General features: G+C 54.3%; 1 protein-coding gene across 1 annotated transcript in view; it reads left to right on the top strand.

The window, feature by feature from the left end:
- Window positions 1-16,903, top strand: part of AHRR (aryl hydrocarbon receptor repressor) — a 79,007-nt gene that overhangs the window by 26,580 nt on the left and 35,524 nt on the right. Inside the window, exon 4 of the mRNA XM_028090018.2 lies at window positions 9,047-9,150. Coding sequence (XP_027945819.1) covers window positions 9,047-9,150 — 104 coding nt within the window. The remainder of the gene's footprint in view (window positions 1-9,046; window positions 9,151-16,903) is intronic.

Raw genomic sequence — 16,903 nt, 5'->3', positions numbered from 1 at the left:
GTGATGTTCCTGTTGAGAGGGATAGACCTTGGTCTAACCATGAGGGAACACCAGACAAACCCACACTGAGGGGTGGTTTGCACAGTAGCCGGCAATGATCTTCAGGGTCAAGGTCATGGACGTGGAAGAGAACCAAGGAGAGACTGGGCCCAGGGACCCAACCCCTGGCTGGAAGGGTGTTTGTGGGACAGTGGGTGGAATCTCTGGTCAAAGTGTGTTTGCGCACTCTATGCTGTTCTCAGAGCTTTTCTCTAAGTTGGACATTGTCTCAAAATAAAACACAAACACATGACCAGAAGGAGGGACAAAGAAAACGAAAAACCTGAAAAGGTGCTCTGAGGTGTGCATCATGGCAGCTCCGGAGCGGGTGCAAGAACAGTCCCTAGGGGAGCCGGGGGAGATGGTGTGCGGGCGAGTGTCAGGTGATCATGGCACACGCACGTGTTTCTCAGGCAGGTCCTCTTTGGGCACCCAGTCCTTTGGTAAAGAGAGAACAGCCAGCACTTCCGCAGACCGGGTCTGCGGTCTCGCAGGAGGCGAGTGGGTGGCTGTGGGCCTGGGACATTGTGTGGACACCGGGTCGGGGAGCCATGGAGCGCGAAGTGGGGCCTCCCTGTGTCTCACTTGGGGGATGCTTCCCGATAGCCCTGCGCACCTGCTGGGCTCATTTTCATGCAGTCAGCCCCCCCAGTCCCTCAGCTTCCTCAGGCCCTTACTCGGTGTCACCCTTAGGTGGCCTCCCCAGCCACACCCCTCCCATCACACTTCCCCCAAACTGCTGGCAGAGCCCCCCCCAGGAGGTGTGCCCCGGGATGGGCAGGGATGCAGGCATGAGCAAGTGAATGACTGCGTCCTGCAGAGGCCCCCGAGCCCGCGGACAGCTTTGGGCACTGAAGCCTTCCACCTCCATTCTGTCCGTAGCATCAACCGCGAATGACGCATGGGTGACAGGAACCGCTCACTTTGTGGTGACGTGTGAGGGTGACTCACGGGCCAACCTCAAGTCGGGTTATTTGCAAATTCAAGGTTATGTAACTGGAGGCTTCTTTATAAATTTATTATAAATTCATTCTTCATACATGAATCAGATGTTCTCTGGCAGTTTTGCTCCTCCAAATCTTGGGACACTGGGCCTGTAGGTACGGCCCTGGGACTACTAGCAAAGGGGCCACCGGGCATGCCCCCCGAGTCTGGAACTGCCTGGTCTTAGAGCTCCCTGATTCCGGGGCTGCGAGTGCCATGGGTCCGTCACGGTGGTGTGCACACGCTGTGTCTTACATCCACACGCCATGCACTTATTCGCTGAATAAGTATTTGACTTTTTAAAAACAACAGTACCCTTCTGGGGTTTTGTTTTGTTGTGTTTCACAAAATGTTTCTTGAACCCTTGGCTTGATGCTGCTGTACTTTTCTTCTGGTGTGTTGAAACTCAACAAAAATGCGCAACTATTTGGCTTGTTCCAGATGTTTCACACCACGAAGAGAGTATGGATCTGCAATGCGTAATGTTCCTTTTTCTTTTTCTTCTCAAAGAGCTATTTTTGGTTGCATCCTGCTCTGGGGATTTAAGGAAAGAGTGCATTTTCTCTGCCGAACGTGTGGCCCAAGTTATGCAGAGTGCCTCAGAAAGGGGTTGGAAATGTGTTCTTTTGACCAGAGTAAGTGGATGGGGTGGCCACAGCCTCTCCATCATCACTGGCTCTGAGGAAATGTATTTTTTATGGTGCTTTTTGAGCAGTATCAAAGTGTGAAATCTCTAAAGCTTGCCTGGTGCATTTTGGAATGTATGGAAAATTTTTATAGAAAATCAACAACCTGATGATACATCTTGGACTGTTCTCTTATTTTCGAAATGCAGTGCTTGCGAGAAACGAGCATGTTCGTTTATACTCCTGATGTTTTTTCTTATGTTGGGAACTCGAGGCTTTGAATGGCAGCTTTAGTCCCCTCCTCCCAATGCAAGGGTCTTGGAAGGACACAAGCCCACCAGTCCACACCTGCTGGGACCCTTGCCCAGGCTGTTGGCTCTCCTCCCCCACACGCAGGGCATAAGCATCTTCTCCTGCTCTTAAGATGCACCCACACCACATGTCAGAAGCAACCTATGTCAAGTAAATTGCTTCTCCCTCCCTTCCTCAGACTCACACTGTCCAGGCCCCAACACAGAACATACACACCCTCGCACAGGACATACCTTGTTTCCACTCCTCCCACATCCACCCCTCCAGACCTGTTGTCTCACCTGTTGGGTCCACCTGGTTGGTTGGCGTGATGCAGGGATGAGAGAGGTAAATATCGGCCCCTGTGGGCCCTGCCTGTGTGTAGTCGTGAAATCATTTTATCATTCACAGGAGGGGGCAGTGCCTGGGAGGTCCGTGGGGATGTGGCTGGGGCGCACCCCCTCACTGGCATGGGGAGACATCCAGGCTCAGACGCACAGACCCCCCAGAAAGGGGAGGCCGGCAGGCATGTCCCCCCCGGCCTCGTGCTACCCCACTGGGGGTCTCTCCTGGTCATGCCCACAGCCCTGGTGAAATGAAGTGTTCCTGTGAGCCTCCCTCCCAAAACCTCCATCCGTCTGCAGAGTCAGAGTAGATCATGGATGGGTGCCCTTCGTTTGGAGCAGGCGCGGTCCCCACAGAGCTGCAGGGGGAACGTGCAGGTTGGGCCACTATATCTTTTCACAGGAACCATAAGAAAGTCTTGTCTGCCCCCCGACCAGGTGTGAGGGGCCTGCCCTCCCGGGGACAGGGCCTGCTCTGTGGGTGCAGGACAGATGGGCCTCTGTGGATGTCGCAGGACGGGGAGAGCCCCCACTCCCAGGAGCATCCTGACTGGCACCCTCTCTCAGCTGGCGCTGCCTGTGTTCTGGGATGGCTGGGGCTTCTCCAGGACCTCATCGTCCTGGCCCCTCCCCAGACACCTGCCCTGACTAGGGGCCTTTCCCCACACACGCTGGACTCACCTACTCTGCACACAGCCCACTCTCCTTCCAAGGGCCTCTCCAGAGCCACCCTGTGCCCCTCGGTCTGCACTTTGTCCTCCTACCTCTCAGCTCGCCACCCACCTGGGTGCTCCCCACTTGTCTGTCGGGACCTCACCTCCTTTCGATGGCTAGAGGAGACTGTGCTTGTCAGCAGCCTCCCACACAGAGAACCTGAGGGTGGTATTCCCGTTTCCTCTAACCCTTCCCCGTGCAGGAGCTGGGTGGACCTCCCACATCAGAGCACCACAAACCGCAAGCCTCTTAGGGAAGGAAGTGAATGAATCTGTTCTCTGCATCCGGGTGCAGAGGACGGCCTGTTCAGAAGGTAACGGAGTGGCCAAGACTTTCCTCTGTGAATAGTTCGAGGCCCTTGAAGATCACTGTATAACCCTTTCTTCCAGCATGGATGCCCCTTTTCATCTGCCAAAGGCAAAACAAGGAGTTACTGTTTTAGTCCTTGAAAAGTAAAAGGAGGGATGGTTTAAAAGTTTGAAAACTCACATTTTGAAAACTGTGAGGTGATGGTTCATTAGTTTGCTGTAGAAACTGCAGAGGGGTCTGTAGACCCTGTTGGGGCAGGGAGCCTGTGCCTTCCCGTGAGCAGCAGCTCCACGCCCACCGAAGCCCCCCCACCCCCACCCCCGCGCCTGGGAAGCCTGTGCTCTCCCCTGGCTCTTTCTGCCAGGGCCTTAGTCTGGTTGGAGAGATTGGGTGTTGCAAGAGGTAAACTGGGGCTCCTCAGGACACCCATCTGCTCCTGAACATACGCGGGCCCGGGAGAAGCCTTATGTTCGCCCCCAAGAAGGGGGCCTGGTGGTGGGTGGGACAGCTGACCTTCCCTCATGGTGGGCCCCCCACATCCTGCACCTGTCAGTCTGCGGGTGAGCGCCCCAGCCCCCAGGTGGCATGCCGAGAGGAAGGGGCAGCTCACTCCCAGGCCCCACACACAGCATGTCAGATGGTGTTGGACCTGACTTATAGGGGAGCTGAGGCTCCCGGGGCCCCCTGTTCTAAGCTATCTGCTCTTCGCTGCTAAGCATGCCTCCGAAGGGGTCTGGGGCGGAAGTTAGCTTCTCATGAGACGTGGCCAGAAATAGGAGGGCACACCTGCTCCTTGGGGGTCCCCGGGGTGCTTCAAGCTCACTTGCTTCCCCTCTGCCCTGACCTCTGGGCGTAGCAGGGGGAAGAGCAGAGCTGAGTTCACGCCATCTGCCTCTGCAGGTACGCGCAGGCAAGGCCGGAGGTGGGCTCTGACCTGTGAAGGCCTGGGGCAGCACAATGCTAGCTCAGGGCTGGAGGAAGAAATGACCCCGATGAGACATGCCGTGGGTGCCACCCAGAGCATGAAAGTTGGCACATGGTGCAGAGTGCCAGGACTCTTGGCTCGACCCTGATATAGTGCCAGGTTTTACCAGGCATGTGTTCCATTCAGCTGGTCTGTGGACATGGGCCTGTCCACTCCAGGACCTGCAGATGGTCAGAACTGGGGTCTCAGTCCAGCCTCCAGTGGGGCCCCTGGCTTTTCTCTCAATCACCCTGGGTGACAAGGGTCCTGCCCCAACCCCTAGACGACTTCATGCATCCCACATGCAGTGCGTCCTACCCTGGACCCGCTTATCCTGGCTGAGCTGTCCTATCTGCCAAGGGTTAGGCTTCCCCCAAGCTGGTAACAAAGTGGCTGCCACCTTCTCAGCATCACAGCACCGTCCAGAGGCAGAGATAGGGGAGTCTTCCAGCTTCTCCTCCACCAAGAGTATTGCGTCTCTCACTGGCCAGACCTGGCCACACAACTCTAAGCAGCCACTGTGGTGGGATGCTGGGCCCCAGGGCACGTGGCTTGGCCCAGGGTGTCACCTTGCTCTGAATGCCCCATGTGTGAGGGAAATGGAAGTCTCTTAGCGAGGAGATGGGGGTGCTGGCTGGGGGCTGGCAGGGTGCAGGCAGCCCCAGTCTGAGCCCCAAAGGGAAGCGGCCCCTCCCTTCTTAAACACTCTGACACCCCCCGCCTGGGTGTATACAGGGATGGCCACTGTCTCCATCTTTTCTCCAATTCTCTCTGTCCCAAATGGACCTTGTTAGGGATGTAAGAAATCATTGAAGTGAGACGCGCTGGCCACAGTGAGCTTTGCAGTCAACTGGTGGATAGCTTGGACCGCAGTGAGAGTCTCCGTGTGGCTGGCCCTCCGGGCCCCTCGGGTGACTCAGAGTGGGGGAGGGACTCGCAGGGCCGAGCGGCGCAGGCTTCCATCGGGATTCAGGCTGAGCTGTGAGCCTGAGGGAGTCCCTTCCTTTCTGGGAGTGGGCAGCCTGGCCCTTGCCTCCTCTTCCTGCTGTGTGGGCCTGAGCTCTGTGTGACAGACCGGGGGCTGAAGGCTGGCCTCAGGCCAATCCCCAGGGCTCGTAGAGGCCCCCAGCTGCCCCTCAGAGTCCAGGCAGGGCAGGAGGACTGGCTGCCCACAGGGTGGGGCCGATGGGACATGGTCCCGGCGGGAGCCAGGGCCTGCAGCCTGGCCCCCTTTCTGTGGGCCGGACAGCACCAGCGGCTCATGGGGGCCGTGGGGCACTTGGGTGTGGACAGGACTCTGGACCCCCAGCTGGTTCCTGGGGGTTCTCACACCCTGGGCCCTGGCGTGCCTCTCATCCCTGGAATTTCCTCCTGGACAAGCCAGGCCTTCGAGGGCCCGTGGCCGACTTCTCCTCACACTTTCACCAGCTCCCCAGAAGGACACCCTGTACCCCCACCCATTCCCTGAGAGCCCTTCTCCCTGACCCTTTACTGTGGGCAATCAAGTGCAGATGAGGGGGTGACAGGGACCAGGTTGGGGACTGGGCATGGAGAGGGTGGGACCCCCCCAGGGCACGCCCAGCAGGGGGCTGGGGTCTGTCTGCGGAGGCTTCCAGGGCACGGGCAGCCCCCCCGGTCCCCCAGCCCCGGCCCCCATTCACTCCCGGCTCAGACCCACAGGTGAGACCTGCGGTCACAGGGGAAAAAGAAAGCAGGACCCAGGAGAGAAGCACCGATCCAGGGCAGAGCGGAGCTGGGAGGGGCTGGGGGGACAGCCTGCAGGCTGCTGCCTGCCCCCGCCCCCCACCCCCGCTGGGGCTGCCCCCGTGGTCCATCGCCTGGGCACTCCCTGAGAAAGGGAATGGCGGGACACGCTGGCTGTGACCCCCACACCCCACTGGAGTTTGCTACCCTGTTTCAGTTCCTCGAGGGCCCCTGAACTGGGGGACCTGGGAAGTGAGAAGCAGCCACTGTCAGCTCACATGGATTTCCGGGAAAGCTGGCCCCCACCCCCGGCTCGGCTCCACATTCGGTTTCTTTCTGTCTTGCCACAGGCCTGGGGGTGGGGCCCCTTGGCGGCTCTGCTCGCACGCGAGGCCCTGGCCGGGGTCCAGGTGGCTGTCACTGTGGGGCTGACGGCCCCATCGCGTGACAGGAGCCCAGAGGAGGCCCCGCTGGGCGTGCCCCGCCGGGATGTGGCTGCGGAGGAGGGGAAGTGGGGGTGCCCAGCTGGGGGGGGGACACGCGATGCTGGGGGGCTGGTGTCCTTGTGCAAAACATGGTGGGGAGGGGAGAGAACTTGGGGGTCCCCCTATGTGGGGGGCACACGATGCTGGGGGGCTGGTGTCCCTGTGCAGAGACGTGGTGGGGAGGGGAGAGAAGTTGGGGGGCTGCCCTACACTTCTGCCTCTAGTGGGTGTGGGATGGGGCATAGTCCATTGTGTGTGGGGGGGGTGAGCATCCCACAGCGTGGTGACATCACTGTGCTGGGTTTCTCCCACCCTAGCCTCACATCTCTGCAAATCATCACTCCCCACAGGGTCTGCAGGGCAAAGAACAGGCAGGCAGGGATAGCCCAACCCCACACCTCCCCTCCCCTAATTTGAGGGGCATGTTGGGGAAGGCTGGAGGCGGGGAGCTGGTTCGAGCTCTGGTGGGGGTGGGAATGACCCCTCTGCAATGGATTTTGCTTTGTGGGAGGCTTGGTGGCCTGGGTGTGTGGGTAGGTGGCCCTCTTATCTTTCTTGACCTTTGAGAACATGGGGTCGTGTGTGACCCCTGGCAGAGGCTCCCCTCAACCTCTGGGGGGTTCCCTTCAGGGGGACATGGCAGCACTGGCTTCTCCAGGGTCGGTTTTCTGCTTCTGGGTGCTGGGGGCAGAGCCATGTGGGTTCCCTGTATTCAGAGCGCTCAGCTTTCCAACTGAGTATTGAGTCAACAGGGTGACGTGCCCAAAGGGAGTACAACTAAGCACCTCTAAACGTCTGACTTTTGACACATCTCCAAGCTCAGTGTTTCGCTGCCTTGAAGACAAGTGAGTGGTGGGGGCTTGCTTGCTGGTGAAGTTTTCCGTTAGGAAGAGAGGCCTGGGCCATCTGGAGTACCAACCGTCTCTGCACCTTTGCCCAGGGGCCCCCAGGTATGACTGTTCATGTTACCCGGATACACCTGATTTCTGCCCAAGGAAATGGGTTCATTTCTGGAAATATTTAGTGCAGAGAACAAAGGTCCAGTGCGGGGTGGGGCGGTTGTTGATAGAGCAAAGGCCCTGAGAGAGGGCGGGACAGGGAAGCCAGACAGAGACCAAAGGCCATGATGCGGGGCTCTCCTGAGGGCCGCCTCCCTGCATCCACCCCTTTGCCTCTGTGGACACTTGGCCAACAACATGCTTGCGCAGGCAGCACAGGGCTTCAGGGCAGGGGCCCAGCGTGGCCTCGGCTCGGGGGCAGGGAGCTGCTGGTCCAGCAGTGCGGCTGGTGTGGGGTGAAGCGCAGGGGGTCTCTGTCCACAGTGGTCTCATCCCACCGAGCAGGGGGCATTAGACAGGTCATTTCACCTGGAGTGCACGCATAGGGGGCCCGGCAGTCCTAGGGCTCTGGGGGCCTTGGGGGGCCAGTTTCTATCCAACTTGCTGGCGGAGTAGATGCTGCCCACTGCTCACTAATAGCTGGGCAGGGGTGCAGGGGGTGTGGAGCAGATCCTGGGTCCGAGTGTGGCTCTGCGAACATGAACACCACCGGGAGAGCACAACCACCACAGACCAGCATGTTCTGGAGGAGAAGTTCAGCACAGCTTGATGGTTTTTAAAGAGAAAATGCGGGAGATGGAAGCGCCCGTGTTTATGTTTTCCCCCAAGACCAGAACAAATGCAAGGGTTCTGTCTGCCTCGAGCACGGCCCTTTGACCCCCAGTTGCACTGACATCACCTGCAGCTTCAGTCTGGAAACCAACCTGAGGGGCACTTCCTGCCCTGCCGTGCCCTCCACAGAGGCTCCAGGACCCTTTCCCTACCCCAGGGGATCCTCCATAATTCTGCATGCCAAGGGGGACCCCGCAGCGGGGCAGATGAACTGGGATGTGGATGACATCTGCCTGTGTGACCTGCATGTCTGTATGTCTGAGCTCTTCACCCCAAGATGGAGATGAAGCCACACTGGGGGTGGGAGTCGGGGGGACCAGGAAACTGCCCCCCCGTGGACCCCTGAGTTGTTCCAGGCAGGCTTTCCTGGGGCTTCCTTTCCCAGCTGGGAAGCCCATGCAGTGTGGGCGGCTCCACACCAGGTGGTGGGTTGGGGGGGGGTGGGGGAGCTGGGGGGCGTGATGAGGTCACTTGGGCCTTCGAGGGGTGTCCGAGTTATGTAGAGCAGCAATGCTGAATTAGGGCACTTGCTGGAGCTTGTGTCTCCAGAGAGGAGCTTTGAGGACCCCGGGGGGGTCCCTGAGGCAGGGTGGGACTCTGAGCAGTTTCTGGGGAGCAGAACAGGGGTGGGGTCCTCGGGGTCAGGCCCAGCCCAGATGGCCTGAACTCCTGAATATCACCCCAGGGCTCCCACCAGTGGCCCCGCTTGGCCTGGGTCCTAGCTCTCCTCCTGCCCTGCGATGCGACCCGAGCCTATGCTGCCCCAGTGTGTCCTGCCCAGGAGACCCTGGGTCAGCTTGGGAGTGTGGCTTTGTCTGCAGGCGGTGGTAGCCAAGAACTGGGGAAACGCAAGAAGGTGAGCAGGTCTGGAGCCCTGGCAGGTTGCTGACGGCCTTGCTTTGTTCTTCTCTGACAGCTGTGCCGAAGGGCCCATGGCAGCCGGGGGTCAGTGCCCCCTCCCCCGAAGACCGTGGTCTGAGTGCAAGGTCTGCCGTGCTGGAGGGAAGGCTGCTGCTGGAGGTGAGCCCCCTTGCCCTTTGATCACACGCCTGTCACGCTGTGCAGGCCGTCTGTGTCCCCCCCCCACCCCGGCAGGTTGGACTGCTGACAATTAAGTGTTGCAGGGTGGAGCTCCCGGACTGCCCTGGGAGCCGTGGAGATCAGGCACAGATGCTCGGGTGAGGTCCAGCATCTTGGGACAGAGAGAACAGGGGTGACCTTGGTCCATGCATCTCAAATCTGAAAATCGTTTTTCATTCTGCATTCTCTGGTTTTACTTGTCAGTGGAAGAACCTGATAAAAATTAAGCAGGATTTTTTTCTTTTAATTAATAACAGAGAATTGCACACTGAGCTTCCCAGGATCTGACAAGTGTGCCCGGCTGATCCATTTAACACCAATAGTTACACACAGGGCGTCAGGGGCCCAGGTCAGCCTTATCCCCGAGATGGGGCCTCCCAGCTCTGGTGACTCTGAGGTGCTGTACCCTCCTGACCCCCTCATGTGGTCTGCTTCGCAAGGGCAGGGGAATGCCATGGCTCAGTAGTTCTCAAGCAAGATAGGACGGCAAGGTGGAGCTTTCTGGGCTGGATCAAGTCGCTGTACACAGAGAGAGGGGGTCGCTGCCTGCACCAGCAGCCCAGAGACCAGGGCCCTGGTTTGCCCTATCTCAGGATGGGCTGGAGGACGCCGGCTGCCCATAACCAGCTGCAGAGGTGCCACTGAGCTCATGCTCCCCCGATGGTCCCAGAGGGGCCGGGCCCCACGTCCTCCTGTGTGTCCCCCTGGGAGGCCTACACCAGGTTCTCATCCTCCAGCCCTGTCTGGTGGGTGTTTCCGTCCCCCCGGCGCAGCGTCCTCAGCTGCACATGCCCACCCATCTGTCAGGCTGTCGCACCGAAGGGCAGAAATGGTGGCGAATGGGCGCCTTTCACGCTGATGCCGTTGAGTCTGCTTGGAGCCCATCGGCCTCTTTTCTGGGTGCCCCGTCTGCACCCCAGCTCCTGCAAGAGCCAGAGTGACCTGTTGCCGGTGGGTGCTGGAGGGAAGCCCCAGGCCCTCACGCGCCAGCTGGCCTGGGCACTGCCCCGTGGCCAGGCTGCCGCCCTGGCACCTTCACCGCGGGAACGATCCCAGGGGTTTGCTATTCACTGTGTCCTCCGCAAGGGGTGCCAGTGCCCCTCATGGAGGACAGGGGACAGGGACTGTCCCCCAGGCTCGCCCCTCCTGCTTCTTGCTGCCCATCCTTCAGTCCACTTCCCTCGATGCCCTCCCTGCCCATGGGAGCGGCTTCCCACTGTCTGCGCGTGATTTCCTGGGTGCTCAGCTATCTGGTGCGTGGGCTGTGGTGGTGGGCACATGCCCCTCAGGCACCTCAGCCTGAGATGACCTCACTTTGCCTCACATCTGAAGGGAAGACGCAGGATGGGGTGCTGCCATCTGCCATCTGACAGATGCACAGATGGAAAACGTCTGGGCTGATTGGAGGGGAGCCAGAGACGCTTGTGCCTGGAATCTGGGGGTTCTCATCTGCCCACCGTGACCCACTACCCCCATAGGTCCCCAGAACCCCCATATCTCCCACAGTCCCCACAGAGACCCCATGATCCTGTGGCCCCCCCATGTCCCTCCATGGTCCCCAAGGGACCCCCATGGTCCCCTAGGATTTCCCACAGCCTCCCACAGTTCCATGACCTCCCATAGTCCCCACAGGGACCCTCTTCACCCCCTATGGCCTCCCATAACCCCCTATGACCCCCCCCATGGTCCCTAAGGGACCCCCACGACCCCATGGCTTTCCATGACTCACCATGGCCCCCATGATCCCCCATGACCCCCAACGGTCCCCAAGGGACCCCCACAACCCCATGGCTTTCCATGACTCACCATGGCCCCCATGATCCCCCATGACCCCCAACGGTCCCCAAGGGACCCCCACGACCCCATGGCTTTCCATGACTCACCATGGCCCCCATGATCCCCCATGACCCCCAACGGTCCCCAAGGGACCCCCACGACCCCATGGCTTTCCATGACTCACCATGGCCCCCATGATCCCCCATGACCCCCAACAGTCCCCAAGGGACCCCCACAACCCCACATACCTTCCACATCCCCCCATGGCCTTTACCCCTGCTGACGTGATTGTTCTCATGAAGATCAAGGAGCTTATAAATCACTTCCTTTTTAAAAAGTAAAAATAGGAAGAAGTACATACTTGTGTTTAATCTCCATGAAAATTCAGTAGGGTGGGTGCCTGGGGACCCCCTTCTTAGAGCCCCTGGAGCTTTCAGTGCCGTCTGGAGCAGAGCATGGCTTCTAGCAGCAGAGGCGCTTTTAGAAATATTGTGGTTTCCATACAGGAAGTATTTCCATACTTCATTATTTATCATGTTTTTCGGAAGCAGATTCTTAAATATTAATTTTTCCTTTAAAGTTGGGTTTTTCTGTCAGTGCTTGGGGCTGGAAAACATTGTGCCAGCTTGAGTTTTATTCCTGGTGAAAGATGACTGGCATTGCTCTTTTTCTGATTCATGTTCAAAATTAAGATGATAAAATCTTAAGCATGAAATCTTTAAATTGTGTCCTCACTACAAGTACAGAAGCATGTGCACACAGCACCCCGATCTCCCGTTGGAGCCCAGGGGACTGCTGTGGTCCGTACCACACGTGTCCACACCACTACCCTCTGGCCCCTCTGTGGGTCCCCAGCAGCTGTCCTGCCCTCCGCGCACAGACCAGGTCTCCCCTGGGGGCCTCAGGACATGGATGTGCCATTGAGGTCCCTGCACAGCTGAAGCCCAAAAAGTGGCCAGGCCTACGCCCGGGGAGCAGAGCAGCTCCCTCAGGGCTGGGAGGGCGGGAAGGGCGGTGCCTAGCCCCATCGCTGCCACTGGCCCAGGGTGTTCGTGTTTGGGGAGTGACCCTCTGGGACAGGACCCGAGGCTGCAGGCCCCCTGCCCCACTCCATCATGTAGACTGAAGTCTCCTTCTGCCCCCTCTTGTAACATGTTCTTTGTGACCCCAGAAGTTTCTGGAAGTTCCCTTGGATTGGAAACAGGCTAGGTTGTATGGCGAGGGTTCTCCTCACTGCATTTCTAGTGTGGGGGTTCTCAAACTTTGAAATTAGAGACTCTTTTTGAAGTTTAAAAATATAACAGCAAAATAAACAAATCAAGCCACAATAACAAGAAAATCCAGCTTTTATTTCCAATCTTCAGTCTCTTAAAGACAAACTGGAAAAAATGAGAGGTTTATGGCAGGCATCATAAATTCATAAAAATTTAGAGCTGGCACGCACTTAAAAGGCCTGTGGTCTAATGTCTGCTATTTTAAGATGAAAAAAACAAGATTCAGAGCCGTTGGGGGTCCAGGGTCCCTGTTGGGGTTGGGGCAGGGCCTCGTGTTTCTTTGTCTGTGGTTAGTGCTCCTGGGCCCATGGCCCCATGAAGAAGCCAGGATGGATGGCCAGAGGGGCTGCCCAGCGGAGGGCACCCTGGCAAAGGCGCTGGGCATGGGGTGACAGAGGAGGTGTGGTGTGGGATGGGCAGGTTCTGGAAACATACATATTAGGTCACAGATAGCAGCGTCCTGGGTTTCTATTCCTACTTTTAAGGCGGGCTGTAGTGTTTAGTGTGGACATGCAGCGTGCTAGCAGGAGCTGTGGACTACTGACCACTTGACCCTAGCTGGAGTTCAGGTGTACCATGGGTACATTTTCTAACACTTATTTTTAAGTCATGCACGCTAAAATTTGTTCTTATTGGTGGTGTGGTGTGGCCACCATCATAATGAAGACAAACAACAATTCCATTGTGCCCAAATTTCCCTGGGGCTGCCCATGTGCAGTACCCCGGCCCCCACCACGCCCACATTCTCCAGCCCCTGTGGCCTTCTCCAGCGGCTATTCTCAGGACACCTGGGGGTGGGTTCCTACAGCAGGGAGCTTGGGCACCAGCAAGATGCAGCTGTGACCCAACCACGTGGCTGCGTGTAGCTCAGTTGGTTTTGTCATTCTGTGGTGTGCATGCATCTCAGTGTGCTTGTCCACCTAACCTTTGAGGGATGTTTGAGTTAGGATTTGGTGTTATGAATAAAGCTGCAACAAACATCCACATGCAGGTTTTCCTGTGAACATAGGTTTGGTTTTGTTTGGGTAATACCCACGTGTGTGGTTGCTGGGTTGTATGGTAAGTGTGGTTGGGAGTGTCCATACCCTCATGACTAACAATGCCGAGCATCTTCTCCTGAGCTTATTTGCCACTGATAGAGCCCTTTTGTAAGCAGTCTGCTCAAATATTTGCCCACTTAAAAATTCAGGTTTTTGGCTTCCTTGCTTTTGACTTTGGAGTTCTTTGTTGTATGTATGATTTTTAAGTATTTGCTTCTAGTCTGGCTTGTCTTTTCATTATCTTGACAGGGTCTTGCAGAGAATGAATGTACTTAATTTTGACAAAGCCCAATTTATCCATTTTTTAAATAGATCATTATATTGGTGTCACATTTGAGAACTCTTTACCTAACCTAGGTTGAAACAATTTTTATTTTATGTTTGCCTCCAAAGTTTTATAGTTTCCTGTTTTGCATTCAGGCTTATGGCTCATTTTTAGTTAACTTTGGTTCAAGGTGTGAGGTTTGGGCTGAGATATACTCGTTTTGCATATTAATATCCTCGTGTTTGCCCTAGTTTTGTGAGTCTGTTCTGCCGTTGATTGTGTGCATGACCTTTCACAAACAGGTACCAGCCTGCCTCAGTCACGGCAGCTTTAGAACAAGTCTTAAAATCGGGTAGTGTGAATCTTCCAATTTTTGTTCTTTTTCAGAAATTGTTTTGGCTTTTATAGGTTTCTCTGCCTTTTCATATAAATTTTAGAGTTAGCTTGTTGCTATCTACAAAACTTCCTGCTTGGATTTGGACTGGGATTGTGTTACATCAGTAGGTCAAGTTGGGGAGAACTGACACCGACCAGTACTGATCCCTAATGCATGAGCACACCATTCGGTCTTTTGCTGCTTTCATCTGTGTCTGGAGTGTGTGGCTTGGAGATCCTGTGTATATTGTTAGATTTATACTCAAGTATTTTCTGTTACTTTTGCTATTATAACCAGAACTGTTGCTTAATTTCAATTTCTATTACTATATAGAAATACTATATTCCGATACTATATAGAAATCCATTACTATCTAGAAATAGAATACCAAAGAAATTACTTATTTTTCTAGGTTCACTTTGTAGCTGTGAACTTGGTGAATTCATTAGTAATTCTTGGAGCTTTCTTTTTGTAGATTCTGTGGGAATTTTTAACATAGATTTTCATGTTGTCTGAAAAAAGAGACAGTTTGTATCTACTTGTTTGGTCTACACACTTTATTTTTCTTGCCTTATTACCCTTCCGGGCCTTCGTGAGCAACGTAGAGGAGGAGAAAGGACATCTCTGTCAGTCTTCTTCCTGGTTTTAAGGAGAAACCTGAAGTCTTTCAATGTTAAGTATGATATTAGCTTAGATTTGTTTTTCAGGTTTTGTTTGTTCTGTTTTTTATAGATGCCTTATATCAGATTAAGAAATTTCCCTCTATTCCTTATTTTCTGTGAGTTCTTATTACAAATGGATATTAAGTTTTGTCAGATGCTTTGTCTGCATCTATTGAGATACATGATCATGGCTTTTTCCCTCCAGTCTGTTAATATTATGAATTACATTGATTCATTTTCAAATGTTGGCCCAAACTTGCTAGCTTAGGATAGATCTTATTTATATGTTGCTGGATTAAATTTGGTTATATTTTGTGGGGATTTTTGTGTTTGTGTTCATGAGAACTATTTTTGTAGCTTTGTTGTAGTGTCTTTGGTTAGGAAGCACCCTGGTGCAGGCTTCATGAAGTTACTTGAGAATTGTTCCTTCTCTTCCGTTATTTTATCCTGAAATATTTATTAGAACTTGCCAGTTTATTCAGTTGGTCTGGGAGTTTTCTCGTTAGATTTTTTTTTTTTTTTTTTTTTTTTGAGAAGGAGAGAGAGAGAGAGAAGTGTGTGAGCACCGTGGGGGAGGAGGAGAGGGAGAATCTCAAGCAGACTCCCCGCTGAGTGTGGAGCCCAACGTGGGCTCGGTCCCACGGCCCTGAGATCAGGACCTGAGCCGAAATCAAGTGTCAGATGCTCAACCAACTGAGCCACCCAGGCGCCCCTCTTTGTTAGAAGATTTTAAACTATGGATTCACTTTCTTTAATCAATGTAGGACTATTTAGTCATCTGTTCTAGTGTGAATTTTAAGTTTGCCTCTTTCAAGGAGTTGGTCCATTTCCTCTACTTTATTGAATTTATAGGGACAGAATTGTTCAAGGTTTTGCCATGTTGTCCTTTTAGTGTCTGTAAGTTCTGTAGCTGTGTCTCCTTTCTAATTCCATTGGTAATTTGTGGCTTTCATTTTTTTTCTTAGTTGGGCTGGAAGTTTTATTCATTTTATGGATTTTTTTCAAAGACACAGCTATTGGTTTCATTGATTGTTCCTATGGACTGAATATTTGTATTCCTCCCCTGCCCAATTAATATAATTTAAATTCATATTAGACTGGAAACCCGATGTGAAGGTGTTAAGAGCTGCTTAGGCATGAGGGTGAAGCCTCATGAATAGGATTTATGCCTTATAAAAGGGACCCCAGAGAGCTCCCTTGCCCCTTCCTCCCTGTGAGGTTACAGTGAAAAGCCATCCATGAACCAGGAAGTGGGCCCCATCTGACCTCTGTCACTGGGTGGGGTGTTCTGTAAACATCAATGTCATCAGGTTGGTTGACAGCATTCATGTCTTTAATATCCTTGTTGACTTTCTATCTAGTCTCAACCTGAGAGACAAGTGTTAACATCTTCTAGTATAATTGTGGACTTCTGTATTTTTCCTTTCAGTTCTATCAGTTTTTGCCATATGTGTTTAGAAGTTCTGTTGTAGGGTGCATACTCATTTAGGATTCTTATGCTTTCTTCATGTAATTGACCCTTCTATCATTACCATTATGTAAAATGCCTCTTCATTCTTGGTAATTTTCCCTTCTCTGAAGTGTACTTTGTCTGATACTAATACAGGCACCCAAGCCTTCTTTTGATTACTGTTTGCTTGCCATATCTCATTCCATCTTTTTACTTTGAATTCATTAATATATTTAAAGTGTGTGGTTTTCAGCCACTAGGTCTGTAGCAATTTGTTACAGCAGCAAGGGGAACTCATTCAGACTGAGCCCTGGACATTCTCGCATGTGTTGGGAGCCTGAGGCCTCACACCCTCAGGGAAGGTGTTTGTCCTCCATCCTGTGTTGGTAGCAGCCGTGTGGCAGTGGGCTCAGCCAGCAGGATCTCTCCTGGAGAGTGCACTGCCCATTCCAGCTAGGCCCCCCCATAGGCACCATTGGGCCAGGGCAGCAGTTTCTAGCATAGCCTTGCTCAGAGCCACAGCTCTGCCTCTCTGGGTATGTTCCACACACATACCCCCCGGACTGAGCAAGGACCATGTCAGTTCACACACAGAGGTTGGGTTCCTTCCCCTGCACCTGCTCCCTCCTGGGACCCTCTTTCTGGTCCTCTGGCTAGAACTCCCCTGTTTCTCTTGAAGCTTAGCCGCCACTGTCCTGTGGTGGTTCTGTGCATGAGCACACAGGGTGGAGAGGGGAGAGAAAACAAGGTATCTGATTCTCCCTGAGGGGTGGGTTTCCCTCAGGCACTTGCATGCACACACACCTGCTCACCTGCCTTTTGAGCTTGTTGGTTGGCAGAGTGAGGTCTC

This window comes from Eumetopias jubatus, unplaced genomic scaffold (assembly GCF_037043125.1).
Source record: "Eumetopias jubatus isolate StellerSeaLion01/CBP00866 unplaced genomic scaffold, mEumJub1_p1.0 scaffold_5, whole genome shotgun sequence".
Classification (NCBI taxonomy): Eukaryota; Metazoa; Chordata; class Mammalia; order Carnivora; family Otariidae; genus Eumetopias; species Eumetopias jubatus.
This window is presented reverse-complemented; position numbering and strand designations above follow the sequence as displayed.